The sequence below is a fragment of the Salmo salar genome, chromosome 14, assembly GCF_965601325.2.
Source record: "Salmo salar chromosome 14, fSalSal1, whole genome shotgun sequence".
Classification (NCBI taxonomy): Eukaryota; Metazoa; Chordata; class Actinopteri; order Salmoniformes; family Salmonidae; genus Salmo; species Salmo salar.
In genome coordinates, this window is record NC_138304.1 from 89,836,205 (window position 1) to 89,864,089 (window position 27,885).

General features: G+C 44.3%; 1 protein-coding gene across 6 annotated transcripts in view; it reads right to left on the reverse strand.

The window, feature by feature from the left end:
- The window catches only part of LOC106570450 (alpha-catulin), a 205,140-nt gene that overhangs the window by 79,359 nt on the left and 97,896 nt on the right, over positions 1–27,885 (reverse strand). For all 6 annotated transcript variants that reach the window (XM_014142798.3, XM_014142794.3, XM_014142797.3 and 3 more), the window contains exons 12-13: positions 25,742–25,779; positions 25,569–25,619 (exon numbers count right to left, since the gene is read on the reverse strand). In XM_014142798.3, coding sequence (XP_013998273.2) covers positions 25,569–25,619; positions 25,742–25,779 — 89 coding nt within the window. The remainder of the gene's footprint in view (positions 1–25,568; positions 25,620–25,741; positions 25,780–27,885) is intronic.

Here is a 27,885-nt window from a genome sequence, read left to right on the forward strand (position 1 = left end):
ATGAGGTGTATTAGGACACAGACAATGTGAGGTGTATTAGGACACAGACTATGTGAGGTGTATTAGGACATAGACTATGTGAGGTGTATTAGGACACAGACTATGTGAGGTGTATTAGGACACAGTCTATGTGAGGTGTATTGGGACACAGGCTATGTGAGGTGTATTGGGACACAGGCTATGTGAGGTGTATTAGGACACAGGCTATGTGAGGTGTATTGGGACACAGGCTATGTGAGGTGTATTGGGACACAGACTATGTGAGGTGTAGAGGGACACAGACTATGTGAGGTGTATTAGGACACAGACTATGTGAGGTGTATTGGGACATAGACTATGTGAGGTGTATTAGGACACAGACTATGTGAGGTGTATTAGGACACAGGCTATGTGAGGTGTATTGGGACACAGACTATGTGAGGTGTATTAGGACACAGGCTATGTGAGGTGTATTGGGACACAGACTATATGAGGTGTATTAGGACACAGACTTTGTGAGGTGTATTAGGACACAGATTATGTGAGGTGTATTAGGACATAGACTATGTGAGGTGTATTAGGACACAGGCTATGTGAGGTGTATTGGGACACAGACTATATGAGGTGTATTAGGACACAGACTATGTGAGGTGTATTAGGACACAGACTATGTGAGGTGTATTAGGACACAGACTATGTGAGGTGTATTGGGACACAGAGTATGTGAGGTGTATTAGGACACAGACTATGTGAGGTGTATTGGGACACAGCCTATGTGAGGTGTATAGGGACACAGGCTATGTGAGGTGTATTAGGACACAGGCTATGTGAGGTGTATTAGGACACAGCCTATGTGAGGTGTATTAGGACACAGACTATGTGAGGTGTATTAGGACACAGACTATGTGAGGTGTATTAGGACACAGGCTATGTGAGGTGTATTAGGACACAGGCTATGTGAGGTGTATTAGGACACAGACTATGTGAGGTGTATTAGGACACAGACTATGTGAGGTGTATTAGGACACAGACTATGTGAGGTGTATTAGGACACAGGCTATGTGAGGTGTATTAGGACACAGGCTATGTGAGGTGTATTGGGACACAGACTATGTGAGGTGTATAGGGACACAGACTATGTGAGGTGTATTAGGACACAGACTATGTGAGGTGTATAGGGACACAGGCTATGTGAGGTGTATAGGGACACAGGCTATGTGAGGTGTATTAGGACACAGGCTATGTGAGGTGTAATAGGACACAGCCTATGTGAGGTGTATTAGGACACAGACTATGTGAGGTGTATTAGGACACAGACTATGTGAGGTGTATTAGGACACAGCCTATGTGAGGTGTATTAGGACACAGACTATGTGAGGTGTATTAGGACACAGACTATGTGAGGTGTATTAGGACACAGCCTATGTGAGGTGTATTAGGACACAGACTATGAGAGGTGTATTAGGACACAGACTATGTGAGGTGTATTAGGACACAGACTATGTGAGGTGTATTGGGACACAGACTATATGAGGTGTATTAGGACACAGACTATGTGAGGTGTATTAGGACACAGACTATGTGAGGTGTATTAGGACACAGACTATGTGAGGTGTATTAGGACACAGACTATGTGAGGTGTATTAGGACACAGACTATGTGAGGTGTATTAGGACATAGACTATGTGAGGTGTATTAGGACACAGACTATGTGAGGTGTATTGGGACACAGGCTATGTGAGGTGTATTGGGACACAGACTATGTGAGGTGTATTGGGACACAGGCTATGTGAGGTGTATTAGGACACAGGCTATGTGAGGTGTATTAGGACACAGGCTATGTGAGGTGTATTGGGACACAGACTATGTGAGGTGTATAGGGACACAGACAACGTGAGGTGTATTAGGACACAGACTATGTGAGGTGTATAGGGACACAGCCTATGTGAGGTGTATAGGGACACAGGCAATGTGAGGTGTATTAGGACACAGGCTATGTGAGGTGTATTAGGACACAGACTATGTGAGGTGTATTAGGACACAGACTATGTGAGGTGTATTAGGACACAGACTATGTGAGGTGTATTGGGACACAGACTATGTGAGGTGTATTAGGACACAGACTATGTGAGGTGTATTAGGACACAGACTATGTGAGGTGTATTGGGACACAGACTATGTGAGGTGTATAGGGACACAGGCTATGTGAGGTATATTAGGACACAGCTATGTGAGGTGTATTAGGACACAGCTATGTGAGGTGTATTAGGACACAAACTATGTGAGGTGTATTAGGACACAGACTATGTGAGGTGTATTAGGACACAGCCTATGTGAGGTGTATTAGGACACAGGCTATGTGAGGTGTATTAGGACACAGCCTATGTGAGGTGTATTAGGACACAGGCTATGTGAGGTGTATTAGGACACAGACTATATGAGGTGTATTAGGACACAGACTATGTGAGGTGTATTAGGACACAGACTATGTGAGGTGTATTAGGACACAGACTATGTGAGGTGTATTAGGACATAGACTATGTGAGGTGTATTAGGACACAGACTATGTGAGGTGTATTAGGACATAGACTATGTGAGGTGTATTAGGACACAGGCTATGTGAGGTGTATAGGGACACAGGCTATGTGAGGTGTATTAGGACACAGGCTATGTGAGGTGTATTAGGACACAGACTATGTGAGGTGTATTAGGACACAGACTATGTGAGGTGTATTAGGACACAGCCTATGTGAGGTGTATTAGGACACAGACTATGTGAGGTGTATTAGGACACAGACTATGTGAGGTGTATTAGGACACAGGCTATGTGAGGTGTATTAGGACACAGACTATATGAGGTGTATTAGGACACAGACTATGTGAGGTGTATTAGGACACAGACTATGTGAGGTGTATTAGGACACAGGCTATGTGAGGTGTATTAGGACACAGCCTATGTGAGGTGTATTAGGACACAGACTATGTGAGGTGTATTAGGACACAGACTATGTGAGGTGTATTAGGACACAGACTATGTGAGGTGTATTAGGACACAGACTATGTGAGGTGTATTAGGACACATCCTATGTGAGGTGTATTGGGACACAGCCTATGTGAGGTGTATTGGGACACAGACTATGTGAGGTGTATTAAGACACAGACTATGAGAGGTGTATTAGGACACAGACTATGTGAGGTGTATTAGGAAACAGACTATGTGAGGTGTATTAGGACACAGGCTATGTGAGGTGTATTGGGACACAGGCTATGTGAGGTGTATTAGGACACAGGCTATGTGAGGTGTATTGGGACACAGACTATGTGAGGTGTATTGGGAAACAGGCTATGTGAGGTGTATTAGGACACAGGCTATGTGAGGTGTATTAGGACACAGGCTATGTGAGGTGTATTGGGACACAGACTATATGAGGTGTATTAGGACACAGACAATGTGAGGTGTATTAGGACACAGACTATGTGAGGTGTATTAGGACATAGACTATGTGAGGTGTATTAGGACACAGACTATGTGAGGTGTATTAGGACACAGTCTATGTGAGGTGTATTGGGACACAGGCTATGTGAGGTGTATTGGGACACAGGCTATGTGAGGTGTATTAGGACACAGGCTATGTGAGGTGTATTGGGACACAGGCTATGTGAGGTGTATTGGGACACAGACTATGTGAGGTGTAGAGGGACACAGACTATGTGAGGTGTATTAGGACACAGACTATGTGAGGTGTATTGGGACATAGACTATGTGAGGTGTATTAGGACACAGACTATGTGAGGTGTATTAGGACACAGGCTATGTGAGGTGTATTGGGACACAGACTATGTGAGGTGTATTAGGACACAGGCTATGTGAGGTGTATTGGGACACAGACTATATGAGGTGTATTAGGACACAGACTTTGTGAGGTGTATTAGGACACAGACTATGTGAGGTGTATTAGGACATAGACTATGTGAGGTGTATTAGGACACAGGCTATGTGAGGTGTATTGGGACACAGACTATATGAGGTGTATTAGGACACAGACTATGTGAGGTGTATTAGGACACAGACTATGTGAGGTGTATTAGGACACAGACTATGTGAGGTGTATTGGGACACAGAGTATGTGAGGTGTATTAGGACACAGACTATGTGAGGTGTATTGGGACACAGCCTATGTGAGGTGTATAGGGACACAGGCTATGTGAGGTGTATTAGGACACAGGCTATGTGAGGTGTATTAGGACACAGCCTATGTGAGGTGTATTAGGACACAGACTATGTGAGGTGTATTAGGACACAGACTATGTGAGGTGTATTAGGACACAGGCTATGTGAGGTGTATTAGGACACAGGCTATGTGAGGTGTATTAGGACACAGACTATGTGAGGTGTATTAGGACACAGACTATGTGAGGTGTATTAGGACACAGACTATGTGAGGTGTATTAGGACACAGGCTATGTGAGGTGTATTAGGACACAGGCTATGTGAGGTGTATTGGGACACAGACTATGTGAGGTGTATAGGGACACAGACTATGTGAGGTGTATTAGGACACAGACTATGTGAGCTGTATAGGGACACAAGCTATGTGAGGTGTATAGGGACACAGGCTATGTGAGGTGTATTAGGACACAGGCTATGTGAGGTGTAATAGGACACAGCCTATGTGAGGTGTATTAGGACACAGACTATGTGAGGTGTATTAGGACACAGACTATGTGAGGTGTATTAGGACACAGCCTATGTGAGGTGTATTAGGACACAGACTATGTGAGGTGTATTAGGACACAGACTATGTGAGGTGTATTAGGACACAACCTATGTGAGGTGTATTAGGACACAGACTATGAGAGGTGTATTAGGACACAGACTATGTGAGGTGTATTAGGACACAGACTATGTGAGGTGTATTGGGACACAGACTATATGAGGTGTATTAGGACACAGACTATGTGAGGTGTATTAGGACACAGACTATGTGAGGTGTATTAGGACACAGACTATGTGAGGTGTATTAGGACACAGACTATGTGAGGTGTATTAGGACACAGACTATGTGAGGTGTATTAGGACATAGACTATGTGAGGTGTATTAGGACACAGACTATGTGAGGTGTATTGGGACACAGGCTATGTGAGGTGTATTGGGACACAGACTATGTGAGGTGTATTGGGACACAGGCTATGTGAGGTGTATTAGGACACAGGCTATGTGAGGTGTATTAGGACACAGGCTATGTGAGGTGTATTGGGACACAGACTATGTGAGGTGTATAGGGACACAGACAACGTGAGGTGTATTAGGACACAGACTATGTGAGGTGTATAGGGACACAGCCTATGTGAGGTGTATAGGGACACAGGCAATGTGAGGTGTATTAGGACACAGGCTATGTGAGGTGTATTAGGACACAGACTATGTGAGGTGTATTAGGACACAGACTATGTGAGGTGTATTAGGACACAGACTATGTGAGGTGTATTGGGACACAGACTATGTGAGGTGTATTAGGACACAGACTATGTGAGGTGTATTAGGACACAGACTATGTGAGGTGTATTGGGACACAGACTATGTGAGGTGTATAGGGACACAGGCTATGTGAGGTGTATTAGGACACAGCTATGTGAGGTGTATTAGGACACAGCTATGTGAGGTGTATTAGGACACAAACTATGTGAGGTGTATTAGGACACAGACTATGTGAGGTGTATTAGGACACAGCCTATGTGAGGTGTATTAGGACACAGGCTATGTGAGGTGTATTAGGACACAGCCTATGTGAGGTGTATTAGGACACAGGCTATGTGAGGTGTATTAGGACACAGACTATATGAGGTGTATTAGGACACAGACTATGTGAGGTGTATTAGGACACAGACTATGTGAGGTGTATTAGGACACAGACTATGTGAGGTGTATTAGGACATAGACTATGTGAGGTGTATTAGGACACAGACTATGTGAGGTGTATTAGGACATAGACTATGTGAGGTGTATTAGGACACAGGCTATGTGAGGTGTATAGGGACACAGGCTATGTGAGGTGTATTAGGACACAGGCTATGTGAGGTGTATTAGGACACAGACTATGTGAGGTGTATTAGGACACAGACTATGTGAGGTGTATTAGGACACAGCCTATGTGAGGTGTATTAGGACACAGACTATGTGAGGTGTATTAGGACACAGACTATGTGAGGTGTATTAGGACACAGGCTATGTGAGGTGTATTAGGACACAGACTATATGAGGTGTATTAGGACACAGACTATGTGAGGTGTATTAGGACACAGACTATGTGAGGTGTATTAGGACACAGGCTATGTGAGGTGTATTAGGACACAGCCTATGTGAGGTGTATTAGGACACAGACTATGTGAGGTGTATTAGGACACAGACTATATGAGGTGTATTAGGACACAGACTATGTGAGGTGTATTAGGACACAGACTATGTGAGGTGTATTAGGACACAGACTATGTGAGGTGTATAGGGACACAGACTATGTGAGGTGTATTAGGACACAGACTATATGAGGTGTATTGGGACACAGACTATGTGAGGTGTATTAGGACACAGACTATGTGAGGTGTATTAGGACACAGACTATGTGAGGTGTATTGGGACACAGACTATGTGAGGTGTATTGGGACACAGGCTATGTGAGGTGTATTGGGACACAGGCTATGTGAGGTGTATTGGGACACAGGCTATGTGAGGTGTATTGGGACACAGACTATGTGAGGTGTATAGGGACACAGGCTATGTGAGGTGTATAGGGACACAGACTATGTGAGGTGTATTGGGACACAGACTATGTGAGGTGTATTAGGACACAGGCTATGTGAGGTGTATTAGGACACAGGCTATGTGAGGTGTATTGGGACACAGACTATGTGAGGTGTATAGGGACACAGGCTATGTGAGGTGTATTAGGACACAGGCTATGTGAGGTGTATTAGGACACAGACTATGTGAGGTGTATTAGGACACAGACTATGTGAGGTGTATAGGGACACAGACTATGTGAGGTGTATTAGGACACAGACTATATGAGGTGTATTGGGACACAGACTATGTGAGGTGTATTAGGACACAGACTATGTGAGGTGTATTAGGACACAGACTATGTGAGGTGTATTGGGACACAGACTATGTGAGGTGTATTGGGACACAGGCTATGTGAGGTGTATTGGGACACAGGCTATGTGAGGTGTATTGGGACACAGACTATGTGAGGTGTATAGGGACACAGGCTATGTGAGGTGTATTAGGACACAGACTATGTGAGGTGTATAGGGACACAGGCTATGTGAGGTGTATAGGGACACAGGCTATGTGAGGTGTATTAGGACACAGGCTATGTGAGGTGTATTAGGACACAGACTATGTGAGGTGTATAGGGACACAGCCTATGTGAGGTGTATAGGGACACAGGCTATGTGAGGTGTATTAGGACACAGGCTATGTGAGGTGTATTAGGACACAGACTATGTGAGGTGTATTAGGACACAGACTATGTGAGGTGTATAGGGACACAGACTATGTGAGGTGTATTAAGACACAGACTATATGAGGTGTATTGGGACACAGACTATGTGAGGTGTATTAGGACACAGACTATGTGAGGTGTATTAGGACACAGACTATGTGAGGTGTATTAGGACACAGACTATGTGAGGTGTAAAGGGACACAGACTATGTGAGGTGTATTAGGACACAGACTAGGTGAGGTGTATTAGGACACAGCCTATGTGAGGTGTATTAGGACACAGACTATGTGAGGTGTATTAGGACACAGGCTATGTGAGGTGTATTAGGACACAGGCTATGTGAGGTGTATTAGGACACAGGCTATGTGAGGTGTATAGGGACACAGACTATGTGAGGTGTATTAGGACACAGGCTATGTGAGGTGTATTAGGACACAGACTATGTGAGGTGTATTAGGACACAGTCTATGTGAGGTGTATTGGGACACAGACTATGTGAGGTGTATTAGGACACAGACTATGTGAGGTGTATAGGGACACAGGCTATGTGAGGTGTATTAGGACACAGACTATGTGAGGTGTATTAGGACACAGACTATGTGAGGTGTATTAGGACACAGGCTATGTGAGGTGTATTGGGACACAGGCTATGTGAGGTGTATTGGGACACAGACTATGTGAGGTGTATTGGGACACAGGCTATGTGAGGTGTATTAGGACACAGGCTATGTGAGGTGTATTAGGACACAGGCTATGTGAGGTGTATTGGGACACAGACTATGTGAGGTGTATTAGGACACAGACTATGTGAGGTGTATTAGGACACAGGCTATGTGAGGTGTATTGGGACACAGACTATGTGAGGTGTATTGGGACACAGGCTATGTGAGGTGTATTAGGACACAGGCTATGTGAGGTGTATTAGGACACAGGCTATGTGAGGTGTATTGGGACACAGACTATGTGAGGTGTATTAGGACACAGACTATGTGAGGTGTATTAGGACACAGGCTATGTGAGGTGTATTAGGACACAGACTATGTGAGGTGTATTAGGACACAGCCTATGTGAGGTGTATAGGGACACAGACTATGTGAGGTGTATTGGGACACAGACTATGTGAGGTGTATTAGGACACAGGCTATGTGAGGTGTATTGGGACACAGACTATGTGAGGTGTATTGGGACACAGACTATGTGAGGTGTATTGGGACACAGGCTATGTGAGGTGTATTGGGACACAGGCTATGTGAGGTGTATTGGGACACAGGCTATGTGAGGTGTATTAGGACACAGACTATGTGAGGTGTATAGGGACACAGACTATGTGAGGTGTATAGGGACACAGGCTATGTGAGGTGTATTAGGACACAGGCTATGTGAGGTGTATTAGGACACAGACTATGTGAGGTGTATAGGGACACAGCCTATGTGAGGTGTATAGGGACACAGGCTATGTGAGGTGTATTAGGACACAGGCTATGTGAGGTGTATTAGGACACAGGCTATGTGAGGTGTATTAGGACACAGACTATGTGAGGTGTATAGGGACACAGACTATGTGAGGTGTATTGGGACACAGACTATATGAGGTGTATTGGGACACAGACTATGTGAGGTGTATTAGGACACAGACTATGTGAGGTGTATTGGGACACAGACTATGTGAGGTGTATTAGGACACAGGCTATGTGAGGTGTATTAGGACACAGACTATGTGAGGTGTATTAGGACACAGACTATGTGAGGTGTATTGGGACACAGACTATGTGAGGTGTATAGGGACACAGGCTATGTGAGGTGTATAGGGACACAGGCTATGTGAGGTGTATTAGGACACAGACTATGTGAGGTGTATTGGGACACAGACTATGTGAGGTGTATAGGGACACAGACTATGTGAGGTGTATTAGGACACAGACTATGTGAGGTGTATTAGGACACAGCATATGTGAGGTGTATTAGGACACAGACTATGTGAGGTGTATTAGGACACAGGCTATGTGAGGTGTATTAGGACACAGGCTATGTGAGGTGTATTAGGACACAGGCTATGTGAGGTGTATAGGGACACAGACTATGTGAGGTGTATTAGGACACAGGCTATGTGAGGTGTATTAGGACACAGACTATGTGAGGTGTATTAGGACACAGACTATGTGAGGTGTATTGGGACACAGACTATGTGAGATGTATTAGGACACAGACTATGTGAGGTGTATAGGGACACAGACTATGTGAGGTGTATTGGGACACAGCCTATGTGAGGTGTATTAGGACACAGGCTATGTGAGGTGTATTAGGACACAGGCTATGTGAGGTGTATTAGGACACAGACTATGTGAGGTGTATTAGGACACAGGCTATGTGAGGTGTATTAGGACACAGCCTATGTGAGGTGTATTAGGACACAGACTATGTGAGGTGTATTAGGACACAGCCTGTGTGAGGTGTATTAGGACACAGACTATGTGAGGTGTATTAGGACACAGACTATGTGAGGTGTATAGGGACACAGACTATGTGAGGTGTATTAGGACACAGACTAGGTGAGGTGTATTAGGACACAGCCTATGTGAGGTGTATTAGGACACAGACTATGTGAGGTGTATTAGGACACAGGCTATGTGAGGTGTATTAGGACACAGGCTATGTGAGGTGTATTAGGACACAGGCTATGTGAGGTGTATAGGGACACAGACTATGTGAGGTGTATTAGGACACAGGCTATGTGAGGTGTATTAGGACACAGACTATGTGAGGTGTATTAGGACACAGTCTATGTGAGGTGTATTGGGACACAGACTATGTGAGGTGTATAGGGACACAGGCTATGTGAGGTGTATTAGGACACAGGCTATGTGAGGTGTATTAGGACACAGGCTATGTGAGGTGTATAGGGACACAGACTATGTGAGGTGTATTAGGACACAGGCTATGTGAGGTGTATTAGGACACAGACTATGTGAGGTGTATTAGGACACAGACTATGTGAGGTGTATTGGGACACAGACTATGTGAGGTGTATTAGGACACAGGCTATGTGAGGTGTATAGGGACACAGACTATGTGAGGTGTATTGGGACACAGACTATGTGAGGTGTATTAGGACACAGGCTATGTGAGGTGTATTAGGACACAGGCTATGTGAGGTGTATTAGGACACAGACTATGTGAGGTGTATTAGGACACAGGCTATGTGAGGTGTATTAGGACACAGACTATGTGAGGTGTATTAGGACACAGACTATGTGAGGTGTATTAGGACACAGCCTATGTGAGGTGTATTAGGACACAGACTATGTGAGGTGTATTAGGACACAGACTGTGTGAGGTGTATAGGGACACAGACTATGTGAGGTGTATTAGGACACAGACTAGGTGAGGTGTATTAGGACACAGACTATGTGAGGTGTATTAGGACACAGACTATGTGAGGTGTATTAGGACACAGGCTATGTGAGGTGTATTAGGACACAGGCTATGTGAGGTGTATTAGGACACAGGCTATGTGAGGTGTATAGGGACACAGACTATGTGAGGTGTATTAGGACACAGGCAATGTGAGGTGTATTAGGACACAGACTATGTGAGGTGTATTAGGACACAGACTATGTGAGGTGTATTGGGACACAGACAATGTGAGGTGTATTGGGACACAGACAATGTGAGGTGTATTGGGACACAGACTATGTGAGGTGTATAGGGACACAGACTATGTGAGGTGTATTGGGACACAGCCTATGTGAGGTGTATTAGGACACAGACTATGTGACGTGTATTAGGACACAGGCTATGTGAGGTGTATTGGGACACAGACTATGTGAGGTGTATTAGGACACAGACTATGTGAGGTGTATTAGGACACAGGCTATGTGAGGTGTATTAGGACACAGACTATGTGAGGTGTTTTAGGACACAGCCTATGTGAGGTGTATAGGGACACAGACTATGTGAGGTGTATTGGGACACAGACTATGTGAGGTGTATTAGGACACAGGCTATGTGAGGTGTATTAGGACACAGGCTATGTGAGGTGTATTGGGACACAGACTATGTGAGGTGTATTGGGACACAGGCTATGTGAGGTGTATTGGGACACAGGCTATGTGAGGTGTATTGGGACACAGACTATGTGAGGTGTATTGGGACACAGGCTATGTGAGGTGTATTAGGACACAGACTATGTGAGGTGTATAGGGACACAGCCTATGTGAGGTGTATAGGGACACAGGCAATGTGAGGTGTATTAGGACACAGGCTATGTGAGGTGTCTTGGTTGTTTTTTTCTTGTTTCCTGTTTCCGGTCACAACTTGCAAACTTGTTTACGCTGCTGTGCGTTTTTGTTGCCGATCTTACTTTGATACCTGACGGTTTTTTACTTTTTCATTACCGTATATTTTTACTTTTTCCCTCACTCAACTTTTTTCATTCAACTTTTTCACCCCGGAGGTTTTATCTGGACATGGTTCGTCAGGACTTCAAACAGCCGAAGCTAAGTAACATTAACATGATGCCTTCTAATTGCAGTCGTTGTACTTATAATATACAGGAGAACGATCGCCTTACGGCAAGGATAGCTGTGCTGCAAGCCCAGCTTCAGACGCGATCGTTAGGCAAGGGTAATTTCAGTGTAGGAAAGGATGAAACAGCGTCTGTGCCACCAGTAAGTACAGATAGTAACGTTAGTATAAACCCCCTCGCACGGTCCCCGCAGCCGGACATCTTTCTCATGGCTTCTGGAGGGAAACGCTGTAGGAATGCTCAACCGGTGTCGCTTATTCAGCCGACAGAAACTTTCAACCGGTTCTCCCCATTAAGCGAGTCGGAGTCGGAGGCCGAGACTTCTCTGGTCTCTACTCCTCCCGTTGTGGGGTCTGAGACGCCGACGGCTCCCACCATTAGCTCTGACAAATTGAAAACCCTAGTCATTGGCGACTCCATTACCCGCAGTATTAGACTTAAAACTAATCATCCAGCGATCATACACTGTTTACCAGGGGGCAGGGCTACCGACGTTAAGGCTAATCTAAAGACGGTGCTGGCTAAAGCTAAAACTGGCGAGTGTAGAGAGTATAGAGATATTGTTATCCACGTCGGCACCAACGATGTTAGGATGAAACAGTCAGAGGTCACCAAGCGCAACATAGCTTCAGCGTGTAAATCAGCTAGAAAGATGTGTCGGCATCGATTAATTGTCTCTGGCCCCCTCCCAGTTAGGGGGAGTGATGAGCTCTACAGCAGAGTCTCACAACTCAATCGCTGGTTGAAAACTGTTTTCTGCCCCTCCCAAAAGATAGAATTTGTAGATAATTGGCCCTCTTTCTGGGACTCACCCACAAACAGGACCAAGCCTGGCCTGTTGAGGAGTGACGGACTCCATCCTAGCTGGAGGGGTGCTCTCATCTTATCTACGAACATAGACAGGGCTCTAACTCCTCTAGCTCCACAATGAAATAGGGTGCAGGCCAGGCAGCAGGCTGTTAGCCAGCCTGCCAGCTTAGTGGAGTCTGCCACTAGCACAGTCAGTGTAGTCAGCTCAGCTTTCCCCATTGAGACCGTGTCTGTGCCTCGATCTAGGTTGGGCAAAATTAAAAATGGCGGTGTTCGCTTTAGCAATCTCACTAGTATAAAGACCTCCTCCATTCCTGCCATTATTGAAAGAGATTGTGATACCTCACATCTCAAAATTGGGTTACTTAATGTTAGATCCCTCACTTCCAAGGCAGTTATAGTCAATGAACTAATCACTGATAATAATCTTGATGTGATTGGCCTGACTGAAACATGGCTTAAGCCTGATGAATTTACTGTGTTAAATGAGGCCTCACCCCCAGGTTACATTAGTGACCATACCCCCCGTGCATCCGGCAAAGGCGGAGGTGTTGCTAACATTTACGATAGCAAATTTCAATTTACAAAAAAAAAAACAACAATGACGTTTTCGTCTTTTGAGCTTCTAGTCATGAAATCTATGCAGCCTACTCACTCACTTTTTATAGCTACTGTTTATAGGCCTCCTGGGCCATATGCAGTGTTCCTCACTGAGTTCCCTGAATTCCTATCGGATCTTGTAGTCATAGCAGATAATATTCTAATTTTTGGTGACTTTAACATTCACATGGAAAAGTCCACAGACCCACTCCAAAAGGCTTTCGGAGCCATCATCGACTCAGTGGGTTTTGTCCAACATGTCTCTGGACCTACTCACTGCCACAGTCATACTCTGGACCTAGTTTTGTCCCATGGAATAAATGTTGTGGATCTAAATGTTTTTCCTCATAATCCTGGACTATCGGACCACCATTTTATTACGTTTGCAATTGCAACAAATAATCTGCTCAGACCCCAACCAAGGAGCATTAAAAGTCGTGCTATAAATTCTCAGACAACCCAAAGATTCCTTGATGCCCTTCCAGACTGCCTCTGCCTACCCAAGGACGTCAGAGGACAAAAATCAGTTAACCACCTAACCGAGGAACTCAATTTAACCTTGCGCAATACCCTAGATGCAGTTGCACCCCTAAAAACTAAAAACATCTGTCATAAGAAACTAGCTCCCTGGTATACAGAAAATACACGAGCTCTGAAGCAAGCTTCCAGAAAATTGGAACGGAAATGGCGCCACACCAAACTGGAAGTCTTCCGACTAGCTTGGAAAGACAGTACCGTGCAGTATCGAAGAGCCCTTACTGCTGCTCGATCATCCTATTTTTCCAACTTAATTGAGGAAAATAAGAACAATCCGAAATTTCTTTTTGATACTGTCGCAAAGCTAACTAAAAAGCAGCCTTCGCAAATGGAGGATGGCTTTCACTTCAGCAGTAATAAATTTATGAACTTCTTTGAGGAAAAGATCATGATCATTAGAAAGCAAATTACAGACTCCTCTTTAAATCTGGGTATTCCTCCAAAGCTCCATTGTCCTGAGTCTGCACAACTCTGCCAGGACCTAGGATCAAGGGAGATACTAAAGTGTTTTAGTACTATATCTCTTGACGCAATGATGAAAATAATCATGGCCTCCAAACCCTCAAGCTGCATACTGGACCCTATTCCAACTAAACTACTGAAAGAGCTGCTTCCTGTGCTTGGCCCTCCTATGTTGAACATAATAAACGGCTCTCTATCCACCGGATGTGTACCAAGCTCACTAAAAGTGGCAGTAATAAAGCCTCTCTTGAAAAAGCCGAATCTTGATCCAGAAATTATAAAAAACTATCGGCCTATATCGAATCTTCCATTCCTCTCCAAAATTTTAGAAAAAGCTGTTGCACAGCAACTGACTGCCTTCCTGAAGACAAACAATGTATACGAAACGCTTCAGTCTGGCTTTAGACCCCATCATAGCACTGAGACTGCACTTGTGAAGGTGGTAAATGACCTTTTAATGACGTCAGACCGAGGCTCTGCATCTGTCCTCGTGCTCCTAGATCTTAGTGCCGCTTTTGATACCATCGATCACCACATTCTTTTGGAGAGATTGGAAACCCAAATTGGTCTACATGGACAAGTTCTGGCCTGGTTTAGATCTTATCTGTCGGAAAGATATCAGTTTGTCTCTGTGAATGGTTTGTCCTCTGACAAATCAATTGTAAATTTCGGTGTTCCTCAAGGTTCCGTTTTAGGACCACTATTGTTTTCACTATATATTTTACCTCTTGGGGATGTCATTCGAAAACATAATGTTAAATTTCACTGCTATGCAGACGACACACAGCTGTACATTTCAATGAAACATGGTGAAGCCCCAAAATTGCCCTCGCTAGAAGCCTGTGTTTCAGACATAAAGAAGTGGATGGCTGCAAACTTTCTACTTTTAAACTCGGACAAAACAGAGATGCTTGTTCTAGGTCCCAAGAAACAAAGAGATCTTCTGTTGAATCTGACAATTAATCTGGATGGTTGTACAGTCGTCTCAAATAAAACTGTGAAGGACCTCGGCGTTACTCTGGACCCTGATCTCTCTTTTGAAGAACATATCAAGACTGTTTCAAGGACAGCTTTTTTCCATCTACGTAACATTGCAAAAATCAGAAATTTTCTGTCCAAAAATGACGCAGAAAAATTAATCCATGCTTTTGTTACTTCTAGGCTGGACTACTGCAATGCTCTACTTTCCGGCTACCCGGATAAAGCACTAAATAAACTTCAGTTAGTGCTAAATACGGCTGCTAGAATCCTGACTAGAACCAAAAAATTTGATCATATTACTCCAGTGTTAGCCTCCCTACACTGGCTTCCTGTTAAGGCAAGGGCTGATTTCAAGGTTTTACTGCTAACCTACAAAGCATTACATGGGCTTGCTCCTACCTATCTTTCCGATTTGGTCCTGCCGTACATACCTACACGTACGCTACGGTCACAAGACGCAGGCCTCCTAATTGTCCCTAGAATTTCTAAGCAAACGGCTGGAGGTAGGGCTTTCTCCTATAGAGCTCCATTTTTATGGAATGGTCTGCCTACCAATGTGAGAGACGCAGACTCAGTCTCAACCTTTAAGTCTTTACTGAAGACTTATCTCTTCAGTAGGTCCTATGATTAAGTATAGTCTGGCCCAGGAGTGTGAAGGTGAACGGAAAGGCTGGAGCAACGAACCGCCCTTGCTGTCGCTGCCTTGCCGGTTCCCCTCTTTCCACTGGGATTCTCTGCCTCTAACCCTTTTACAGAGGCTGAGTCACTGGCCTACTGGTGTTCTTCCATGCCGTCCATGGGAGGGGTGCGTCACTTGAGTGGGTTGAGTCACTGACGTGGTCTTCCTGTCTGGGTTGGCGCCCCCCCCCCCCCCCCCCTTGGGTTGTGCCATGGCGGAGATCGTTGTGGGCTATACTCGGCCTTGTCTTAGGACGGTAAGTTGGTGGTTGGAGACATCCCTCTAGTGGTGTGGGGGCTGTGCTTTGGCAAAGTGGGTGGGGTTATATCCTGCCTGTTTGGCCCTGTCCGGGGGTATCATCGGATGGGGCCACAGTGTCTTCTGATCCCTCCTGTCTCAGCCTCCAGTATTTATGCTGCAGTAGTTTATGTGTCGGGGGGCTAGGGTCAGTCTGTTACATCTGGAGTATTTCTCTTGTCTTATCCGGTGTCCTGTGTGTATTTAAATATGCTCTCTCTAATTCTCTCTTTCTCTCTTTCTGTCTTTCTCTCGGAGGACCTGAGCCCTAGGACCATGCCTCAGGACTACCTGGTATGATGACTCCTTGCTGTCCCCAGTCCACCTGGCCGTGCTGCTGCTCCAGTTTCAACTGTTCTGCCTGCGGCTATGGAACCCTGACCTGTTCACCGGACGTGCTTGTTGCACCCTCGACAACTACTATGATTATTATTATTTGACCATGCTGGTCATTTATGAACATTTTAACATTTTAACATTTTGACCATGTTCTGTTATAATATCCACCCTGCACAGCCAGAAGAGGACTGGCCACCCCTCATAGCCTGGTTCCTCTCTAGGTTTCTTCCTAGGTTTTTGGCCTTTCTAGGGAGTTTTTCCTAGGGAGTTTTTCCTAGCCACCGTGCTTCTTTCACATGCTTTGCTTGCTGTTTGGGGTTTTAGGCTGGGTTTCTGTACAGCACTTTGAGAATATCAGCTGATGTACGAAGGGCTATATAAAAATAAATTTGATTTGATTTGATATTAGGACACAGACTATGTGAGGTGTATAGGGACACAGCCTATGTGAGGTGTATAGGGACACAGGCTATGTGAGGTGTATTAGGACACAGGCTATGTGAGGTGTATTAGGACACAGACTATGTGAGGTGTATTAGGACACAGACTATGTGAGGTGTATTGGGACACAGACTATGTGAGGTGTATAGGGACACAGGCTATGTGAGGTGTTATAGGGACACAGGCTATGTGAGGTATATTAGGACACAGACTATGTGAGGTGTATTGGGACACAGACTATGTGAGGTGTATAGGGACACAGACTATGTGAGGTGTATTAGGACACAGACTAGGTGAGGTGTATTAGGACACATCCTATGTGAGGTGTATTAGGACACAGACTATGTGAGGTGTATTAGGACACAGGCTATGTGAGGTGTATTAGGACACAGGCTATGTGAGGTGTATTAGGACACAGGCTATGTGAGGTGTATAGGGACACAGACTATGTGAGGTGTATTAGGACACAGGCTATGTGAGGTGTATTAGGACACAGACTATGTGAGGTGTATTAGGACACAGACTATGTGAGGTGTATTGGGACACAGACTTTGTGAGGTGTATTAGGACACAGACTATGTGAGGTGTATAGGGACACAGACTATGTGAGGTGTATTGGGACACAGCCTATGTGAGGTGTATTAGGACACAGGCTATGTGAGGTGTATTAGGACACAGGCTATGTGAGGTGTATTAGGACACAGACCATGTGAGGTGTATTAGGACACAGCCTATGTGAGGTGTATTAGGACACAGACTATGTGAGGTGTATTAGGACACAGACTATGTGAGGTGTATTAGGACACAGCCTATGTGAGGTGTATTAGGACACAGACTATGTGAGGTGTATTAGGACACAGACTATGTGAGGTGTATAGGGACACAGACTATGTGAGGTGTATTAGGACACAGACTAGGTGAGGTGTATTAGGACACAGCCTATGTGAGGTGTATTAGGACACAGACTATGTGAGGTGTATTAGGACACAGGCTATGTGAGGTGTATTAGGACACAGGCTATGTGAGGTGTATTAGGACACAGACTATGTGAGGTGTATTAGGACACAGACTATGTGAGGTGTATTAGGACACAGACTATGTGAGGTGTATTAGGACACAGACTATGTGAGGTGTATTAGGACACAGCCTATGTGAGGTGTATTAGGACACAGACTATGTGAGGTGTATTAGGACACAGACTATGTGAGGTGTATAGGGACACAGACTATGTGAGGTGTATTGGGACACAGACTAGGTGAGGTGTATTAGGACACAGCCTATGTGAGGTGTATTAGGACACAGGCTATGTGAGGTGTATTAGGACACAGACTATGTGAGGTGTATTAGGACACAGTCTATGTGAGGTGTATTGGGACACAGACTATGTGAGGTGTATTGGGACACAGACTATGTGAGGTGTATAGGGACACAGGCTATGTGAGGTGTATTAGGACACAGACTATGTGAGGTGTATTAGGACACAGACTATGTGAGGTGTATTAGGACACAGACTATGTGAGGTGTATTAGGACACAGGCTATGTGAGGTGTATTGGGACACAGGCTATATGAGGTGTATTGGGACACAGACTATGTGAGGTGTATTGGGACACAGGCTATGTGAGGTGTATTAGGACACAGGCTATGTGAGGTGTATTAGGACACAGGCTATGTGAGGTGTATTGGGACACAGGCTATGTGAGGTGTATTGGGACACAGACTATGTGAGGTGTATTAGGACACAGGCTATGTGAGGTGTATTGGGACACAGACTATGTGAGGTGTATTGGGACACAGGCTATGTGAGGTGTATTAGGACACAGGCTATGTGAGGTGTATTAGGACACAGGCTATGTGAGGTGTATTGGGACACAGGCTATGTGAGGTGTATTAGGACACAGACTATGTGAGGTGTATTAGGACACAGGCTATGTGAGGTGTATTAGGACACAGACTATGTGAGGTGTATTAGGACACAGCCTATGTGAGGTGTATAGGGACACAGACTATGTGAGGTGTATTGGGACACAGACTATGTGAGGTGTATTAGGACACAGGCTATGTGAGGTGTATTGGGACACAGACTATGTGAGGTGTATTGGGACACAGACTATGTGAGGTGTATTGGGACACAGGCTATGTGAGGTGTATTGGGACACAGGCTATGTGAGGTGTATTGGGACACAGGCTATGTGAGGTGTATTAGGACACAGACTATGTGAGGTGTATAGGGACACAGACTATGTGAGGTGTATAGGGACACAGGCTATGTGAGGTGTATTAGGACACAGGCTATGTGAGGTGTATTAGGACACAGACTATGTGAGGTGTATAGGGACACAGCCTATGTGAGGTGTATAGGGACACAGGCTATGTGAGGTGTATTAGGACACAGGCTATGTGAGGTGTATTAGGACACAGGCTATGTGAGGTGTATTAGGACACAGACTATGTGAGGTGTATAGGGACACAGACTATGTGAGGTGTATTGGGACACAGACTATATGAGGTGTATTGGGACACAGACTATGTGAGGTGTATTGGGACACAGACTATGTGAGGTGTATTGGGACACAGACTATGTGAGGTGTATTGGGACACAGACTATGTGAGGTGTATAGGGACACAGGCTATGTGAGGTGTATTAGGACACAGACTATGTGAGGTGTATTAGGACACAGACTATGTGAGGTGTATTAGGACACAGACTATGTGAGGTGTATTAGGACACAGGCTATGTGAGGTGTATTGGGACACAGGCTATATGAGGTGTATTGGGACACAGACTATGTGAGGTGTATTGGGACACAGGCTATGTGAGGTGTATTAGGACACAGGCTATGTGAGGTGTATTAGGACACAGGCTATGTGAGGTGTATTGGGACACAGGCTATGTGAGGTGTATTGGGACACAGACTATGTGAGGTGTATTAGGACACAGGCTATGTGAGGTGTATTGGGACACAGACTATGTGAGGTGTATTGGGACACAGGCTATGTGAGGTGTATTAGGACACAGGCTATGTGAGGTGTATTAGGACACAGGCTATGTGAGGTGTATTGGGACACAGGCTATGTGAGGTGTATTAGGACACAGACTATGTGAGGTGTATTAGGACACAGGCTATGTGAGGTGTATTAGGACACAGACTATGTGAGGTGTATTAGGACACAGCCTATGTGAGGTGTATAGGGACACAGACTATGTGAGGTGTATTGGGACACAGACTATGTGAGGTGTATTAGGACACAGGCTATGTGAGGTGTATTGGGACACAGACTATGTGAGGTGTATTGGGACACAGACTATGTGAGGTGTATTGGGACACAGGCTATGTGAGGTGTATTGGGACACAGGCTATGTGAGGTGTATTGGGACACAGGCTATGTGAGGTGTATTAGGACACAGACTATGTGAGGTGTATAGGGACACAGACTATGTGAGGTGTATAGGGACACAGGCTATGTGAGGTGTATTAGGACACAGGCTATGTGAGGTGTATTAGGACACAGACTATGTGAGGTGTATAGGGACACAGCCTATGTGAGGTGTATAGGGACACAGGCTATGTGAGGTGTATTAGGACACAGGCTATGTGAGGTGTATTAGGACACAGGCTATGTGAGGTGTATTAGGACACAGACTATGTGAGGTGTATAGGGACACAGACTATGTGAGGTGTATTGGGACACAGACTATATGAGGTGTATTGGGACACAGACTATGTGAGGTGTATTGGGACACAGACTATGTGAGGTGTATTGGGACACAGACTATGTGAGGTGTATTGGGACACAGACTATGTGAGGTGTATTAGGACACAGGCTATGTGAGGTGTATTAGGACACAGACTATGTGAGGTGTATTAGGACACAGACTATGTGAGGTGTATTGGGACACAGACTATGTGAGGTGTATAGGGACACAGGCTATGTGAGGTGTATAGGGACACAGGCTATGTGAGGTGTATTAGGACACAGACTATGTGAGGTGTATTGGGACACAGACTATGTGAGGTGTATAGGGACACAGACTATGTGAGGTGTATTGGGACACAGACTATGTGAGGTGTATTAGGACACAGCATATGTGAGGTGTATTAGGACACAGACTATGTGAGGTGTATTAGGACACAGGCTATGTGAGGTGTATTAGGACACAGGCTATGTGAGGTGTATTAGGACACAGGCTATGTGAGGTGTATAGGGACACAGACTATGTGAGGTGTATTGGGACACAGGCTATGTGAGGTGTATTAGGACACAGACTATGTGAGGTGTATTAGGACACAGACTATTTGAGGTGTATTGGGACACAGACTATGTGAGGTGTATTAGGACACAGACTATGTGAGGTGTATAGGGACACAGACTATGTGAGGTGTATTGGGACACAGCCTATGTGAGGTGTATTAGGACACAGGCTATGTGAGGTGTATTAGGACACAGGCTATGTGAGGTGTATTAGGACACAGACTATGTGAGGTGTATTAGGACACAGGCTATGTGAGGTGTATTAGGACACAGCCTATGTGAGGTGTATTAGGACACAGACTATGTGAGGTGTATTAGGACACAGCCTGTGTGAGGTGTATTAGGACACAGACTATGTGAGGTGTATTAGGACACAGACTATGTGAGGTGTATAGGGACACAGACTATGTGAGGTGTATTAGGACACAGACTAGGTGAGGTGTATTAGGACACAGCCTATGTGAGGTGTATTAGGACACAGACTATGTGAGGTGTATTAGGACACAGGCTATGTGAGGTGTATTAGGACACAGGCTATGTGAGGTGTATTAGGACACAGGCTATGTGAGGTGTATAGGGACACAGACTATGTGAGGTGTATTAGGACACAGGCTATGTGAGGTGTATTAGGACACAGACTATGTGAGGTGTATTAGGACACAGACTATGTGAGGTGTATTGGGACACAGACAATGTGAGGTGTATTGGGACACAGACAATGTGAGGTGTATTGGGACACAGACTATGTGAGGTGTATAGGGACACAGACTATGTGAGGTGTATTGGGACACAGCCTATGTGAGGTGTATTAGGACACAGACTATGTGACGTGTATTAGGACACAGGCTATGTGAGGTGTATTGGGACACAGACTATGTGAGGTGTATTAGGACACAGACTATGTGAGGTGTATTAGGACACAGGCTATGTGAGGTGTATTAGGACACAGACTATGTGAGGTGTTTTAGGACACAGCCTATGTGAGGTGTATAGGGACACAGACTATGTGAGGTGTATTGGGACACAGGCTATGTGAGGTGTATTGGGACACAGACTATGTGAGGTGTATTGGGACACAGGCTATGTGAGGTGTATTAGGACACAGACTATGTGAGGTGTATAGGGACACAGCCTATGTGAGGTGTATAGGGACACAGGCAATGTGAGGTGTATTAGGACACAGGCTATGTGAGGTGTATTAGGACACAGACTATGTGAGGTGTATAGGGACACAGCCTATGTGAGGTGTATAGGGACACAGGCTATGTGAGGTGTATTGGGACACAGGCTATGTGAGGTGTATTAGGACACAGACTATGTGAGGTGTATTAGGACACAGACTATGTGAGGTGTATTGGGACACAGACTATGTGAGGTGTATAGGGACACAGGCTATGTGAGGTGTTATAGGGACACAGGCTATGTGAGGTGTATTAGGACACAGACTATGTGAGGTGTATTGGGACACAGACTATGTGAGGTGTATAGGGACACAGACTATGTGAGGTGTATTAGGACACAGACTAGGTGAGGTGTATTAGGACACATCCTATGTGAGGTGTATTAGGACACAGACTATGTGAGGTGTATTAGGACACAGGCTATGTGAGGTGTATTAGGACACAGGCTATGTGAGGTGTATTAGGACACAGGCTATGTGAGGTGTATAGGGACACAGACTATGTGAGGTGTATTAGGACACAGGCTATGTGAGGTGTATTAGGACACAGACTATGTGAGGTGTATTAGGACACAGACTATGTGAGGTGTATTGGGACACAGACTATGTGAGGTGTATTAGGACACAGACTATGTGAGGTGTATAGGGACACAGACTATGTGAGGTGTATTGGGACACAGCCTATGTGAGGTGTATTAGGACACAGGCTATGTGAGGTGTATTAGGACACAGGCTATGTGAGGTGTATTAGGACACAGACCATGTGAGGTGTATTAGGACACAGACTATGTGAGGTGTATTAGGACACAGACTATGTGAGGTGTATTAGGACACAGACTATGTGAGGTGTATTAGGACACAGCCTATGTGAGGTGTATTAGGACACAGACTATGTGAGGTGTATTAGGACACAGACTATGTGAGGTGTATAGGGACACAGACTATGTGAGGTGTATTAGGACACAGACTAGGTGAGGTGTATTAGGACACAGCCTATGTGAGGTGTATTAGGACACAGACTATGTGAGGTGTATTAGGACACAGGCTATGTGAGGTGTATTAGGACACAGGCTATGTGAGGTGTATTAGGACACAGACTATGTGAGGTGTATTAGGACACAGACTATGTGAGGTGTATTAGGACACAGACTATGTGAGGTGTATTAGGACACAGACTATGTGAGGTGTATTAGGACAGCCTATGTGAGGTGTATTAGGACACAGACTATGTGAGGTGTATTAGGACACAGACTATGTGAGGTGTATAGGGACACAGACTATGTGAGGTGTATTAGGACACAGACTAGGTGAGGTGTATTAGGACACAGCCTATGTGAGGTGTATTAGGACACAGACTATGTGAGGTGTATTAGGACACAGGCTATGTGAGGTGTATTAGGACACAGGCTATGTGAGGTGTATTAGGACACAGGCTATGTGAGGTGTATAGGGACACAGACTATGTGAGGTGTATTAGGACACAGGCTATGTGAGGTGTATTAGGACACAGACTATGTGAGGTGTATTAGGACACAGACTATGTGAGGTGTATTGGGACACAGACTATGTGAGGTGTATTAGGACACAGACTATGTGAGGTGTATAGGGACACAGACTATGTGAGGTGTATAGGGACACAGACTATGTGAGGTGTATTGGGACACAGCCTATGTGAGGTGTATTAGGACACAGGCTATGTGAGGTGTATTAGGACACAGGCTATGTGAGGTGTATTAGGACACAGACTATGTGAGGTGTATTAGGACACAGCCTATGTGAGGTGTATTAGGACACAGACTATGTGAGGTGTATTAGGACACAGCCTATGTGAGGTGTATTAGGACACAGACTATGTGAGGTGTATTAGGACACAGACTATGTGAGGTGTATTGGGACACAGCCTATGTGAGGTGTATTAGGACACAGGCTATGTGAGGTGTATTAGGACACAGGCTATGTGAGGTGTATTAGGACACAGACTATGTGAGGTGTATTAGGACACAGCCTATGTGAGGTGTATTAGGACACAGACTATGTGAGGTGTATTAGGACACAGCCTATGTGAGGTGTATTAGGACACAGACTATGTGAGGTGTATTAGGACACAGACTATGTGAGGTGTATTGGGACACAGACTATGTGAGGTGTATTGGGACACAGACTATGTGAGGTGTATTAGGACACAGGCTATGTGAGGTGTATTAGGACACAGGCTATGTGAGGTGTATAGGGACACAGACTATGTGAGGTGTATAGGGACACAGACTATGTGAGGTGTATAGGGACACAGCCTATGTGAGGTGTATTAGGACACAGACTATGTGAGGTGTATTAGGACACAGACTATGTGAGGTATATTAGGACACAGACTATGTGAGGTGTATTAGGACACAGACTATGTGAGGTGTATTAGGACACAGACTAGGTGAGGTGTATTAGGACACAGACTATGTGAGGTGTATTAGGACACAGACTATGTGAGGTGTATTAGGACACAGGCTATGTGAGGTGTATTAGGACACAGGCTATGTGAGGTGTATTAGGACACAGGCTATGTGAGGTGTATAGTGACACAGACTATGTGAGGTGTATTAGGACACAGGCTATGTGAGGTGTATTAGGACACAGACTATGTGAGGTGTATTAGGACACAGACTATGTGAGGTATATTAGGACACAGACTATGTGAGGTGTATTAGGACACAGACTATGTGAGGTGTATTAGGACACAGACTATGTGAGGTGTATTAGGACACAGACTATGTGAGGTGTATTAGGACACAGACTATGTGAGGTGTATTAGGACACAGACTATGTGAGGTGTATTAGGACACAGACTATGTGAGGTATATTAGGACACAGACTATGTGAGGTGTATTAGGACACAGACTATGTGAGGTGTATTAGGACACAGCCTATGTGAGGTGTATTAGGACACATCCTATGTGAGGTGTATTGTGTAATTGATGATTAAGTTATACCTCCGCATCTAGCTTGACTGCCTTCACCGTCTTCAGGTTGGCTGAATGTTTCTGGCGGGAGAAACGTTTTGACAGGGTGAGTGATATTAAAGGAGGAAATGATGGAAAGTAATTTGAATAAAATGAAATAAGAAATATCCACCAGTCATAACATTGTATATTCTGATACTCACCCCTGGTCTGGGAAGCGACACGTAGGCTCTCTTATCACCTGTAATTAATCAGAAAGAAAGAAAGTATTTTGAGGAAATATATTTTTTTAAGTCATATTTTGGGCATTGGTCTTGTAAAAAAAGTTTAGTAAAAAATAATTTTCCAGCAAAAGTATTGTGTACCTTATGAAATGCCCCACGCCAACCCATGAAATGATACTAAAAGGGAGGGATTCAGTTGATTACCCCTAACACATCCTCTATTATACTACAGTTGATTATCCCTAACACATCCTCTATTATACTACAATTGATTATCACTAACACATCCTCTATTATACTACAGTTGATTATCCCCAACACATCCTCTATCAAACTACAATTGACTATCCCTAACACATCCTCTATCATACTACAATTGACTATCCCTAACACATCCTCTATCATACTACAATTGATTATCCCTAACACATCCTATTGCACACTAGAATTGATTATCCCTAACACATCCTCTATCATACTACAATTGATTATCCCTAACACATCCTATTGCACACTAGAATTGATTATCCCTAACACATTCTCCATTATACTACAGTTGATTATCCCTAACACATCATCTATTATACTACAATTGATTATCCCTAACACATCCTCTATTATACTACAGTTGATTATCCCTAACACATCCTCTATTATACTACAGTTGATTATCCCTAACACATCCTCTATCATACTACAATTGATTATCCCTAACACATCCTATAACACACTACAATTGATTATCCCTAACACATCCTCTATTATACTACAGTTGATTATCCCTAACACATCCTCTATTATACTACAGTTGATTACCCCAAACACATTCTCTATTATACTACAGTTGATTATCCCTAACACATCATCTATTATACTACAATTGATTATCCCTAACACATCCTCTATTATACTACAGCTGATTATCCCTAACACATCCTCTATTATACTACTGTTGATTATCCCTAACACATCCTCTATTATACTACAGTTGATTATCCCCAACACATCCTCTATTATACTACAGTTAATTATCCCTAACACATCCTATAGCATACTACAATTGATTATCCCTAACACATCCTCTATTATACTACAGTTGATTATCCCCAACACATCCTCTATTATACTACAGTTGATTATCCCTAACACATCCTCTATCATACTACAATTGATTATCCCTAACACATCCTCTATTATACTACAGTTGATTATCCCCAACACATCCTCTATTATACTACAGTTAATTATCCCTAACACATCCTATAGCATACTACAATTGATTATCCCTAACACATCCTCTATTATACTACAGTTGATTATCCCTAACACATCCTCTATCATACTACAATTGATAATCCCTAACACATCCTCTATCATACTACAATTGATTATCCCTAACACATCCTCTATTATACTACAGTTGATTATCCCCAACACATCCTCTATTATACTACAGTTAATTATCCCTAACACATCCTATAGCATACTACAATTGATTATCCCCAACACATCCTCTATTATACTACAGTTGATTATCCCTAACACATCCTCTATCATACTACAATTGATAATCCCTAACACATCCTCTATTATACTACAGTTGATTATCCCCAACACATCCTCTATCATACTACAATTGATTATCCCTAACACATCCTATAGCATACTACAATTGATTATCCCCAACACATCATCTATCAGACTTCAAATGGAGTGCAACCAATCAACTCACTCTCTAAGTTTGGATAAAGGGACATTTCAGTAGAATTTCCATGGGTGGTGAGGGTGTGATAAACATCACTAACATTTTCAAGGAGCATTACATCACATAAAAGTACAGGCAGCTTTTTGGAGGGCCTGTCTGTGTCGCTTGAGTACCACACCCCCTCCACACACACGAGCACACACACAAACACAAACAGAAAGGTAGACACACACACATACACAGATAAACACACACCCATACCAGCTTTACCAGAGGAAAAATAGCACTTTTACTATGTGAGAGCCACGACTCGAGGGCACAGTGTGAACGTCATCGTTTAACTTCCCCCAGGGAGGGAGATTTATCCCTATTCCTCCTCTATTCAATTGGTTTAGTAGGGGGACGTCGTTGGGATCGT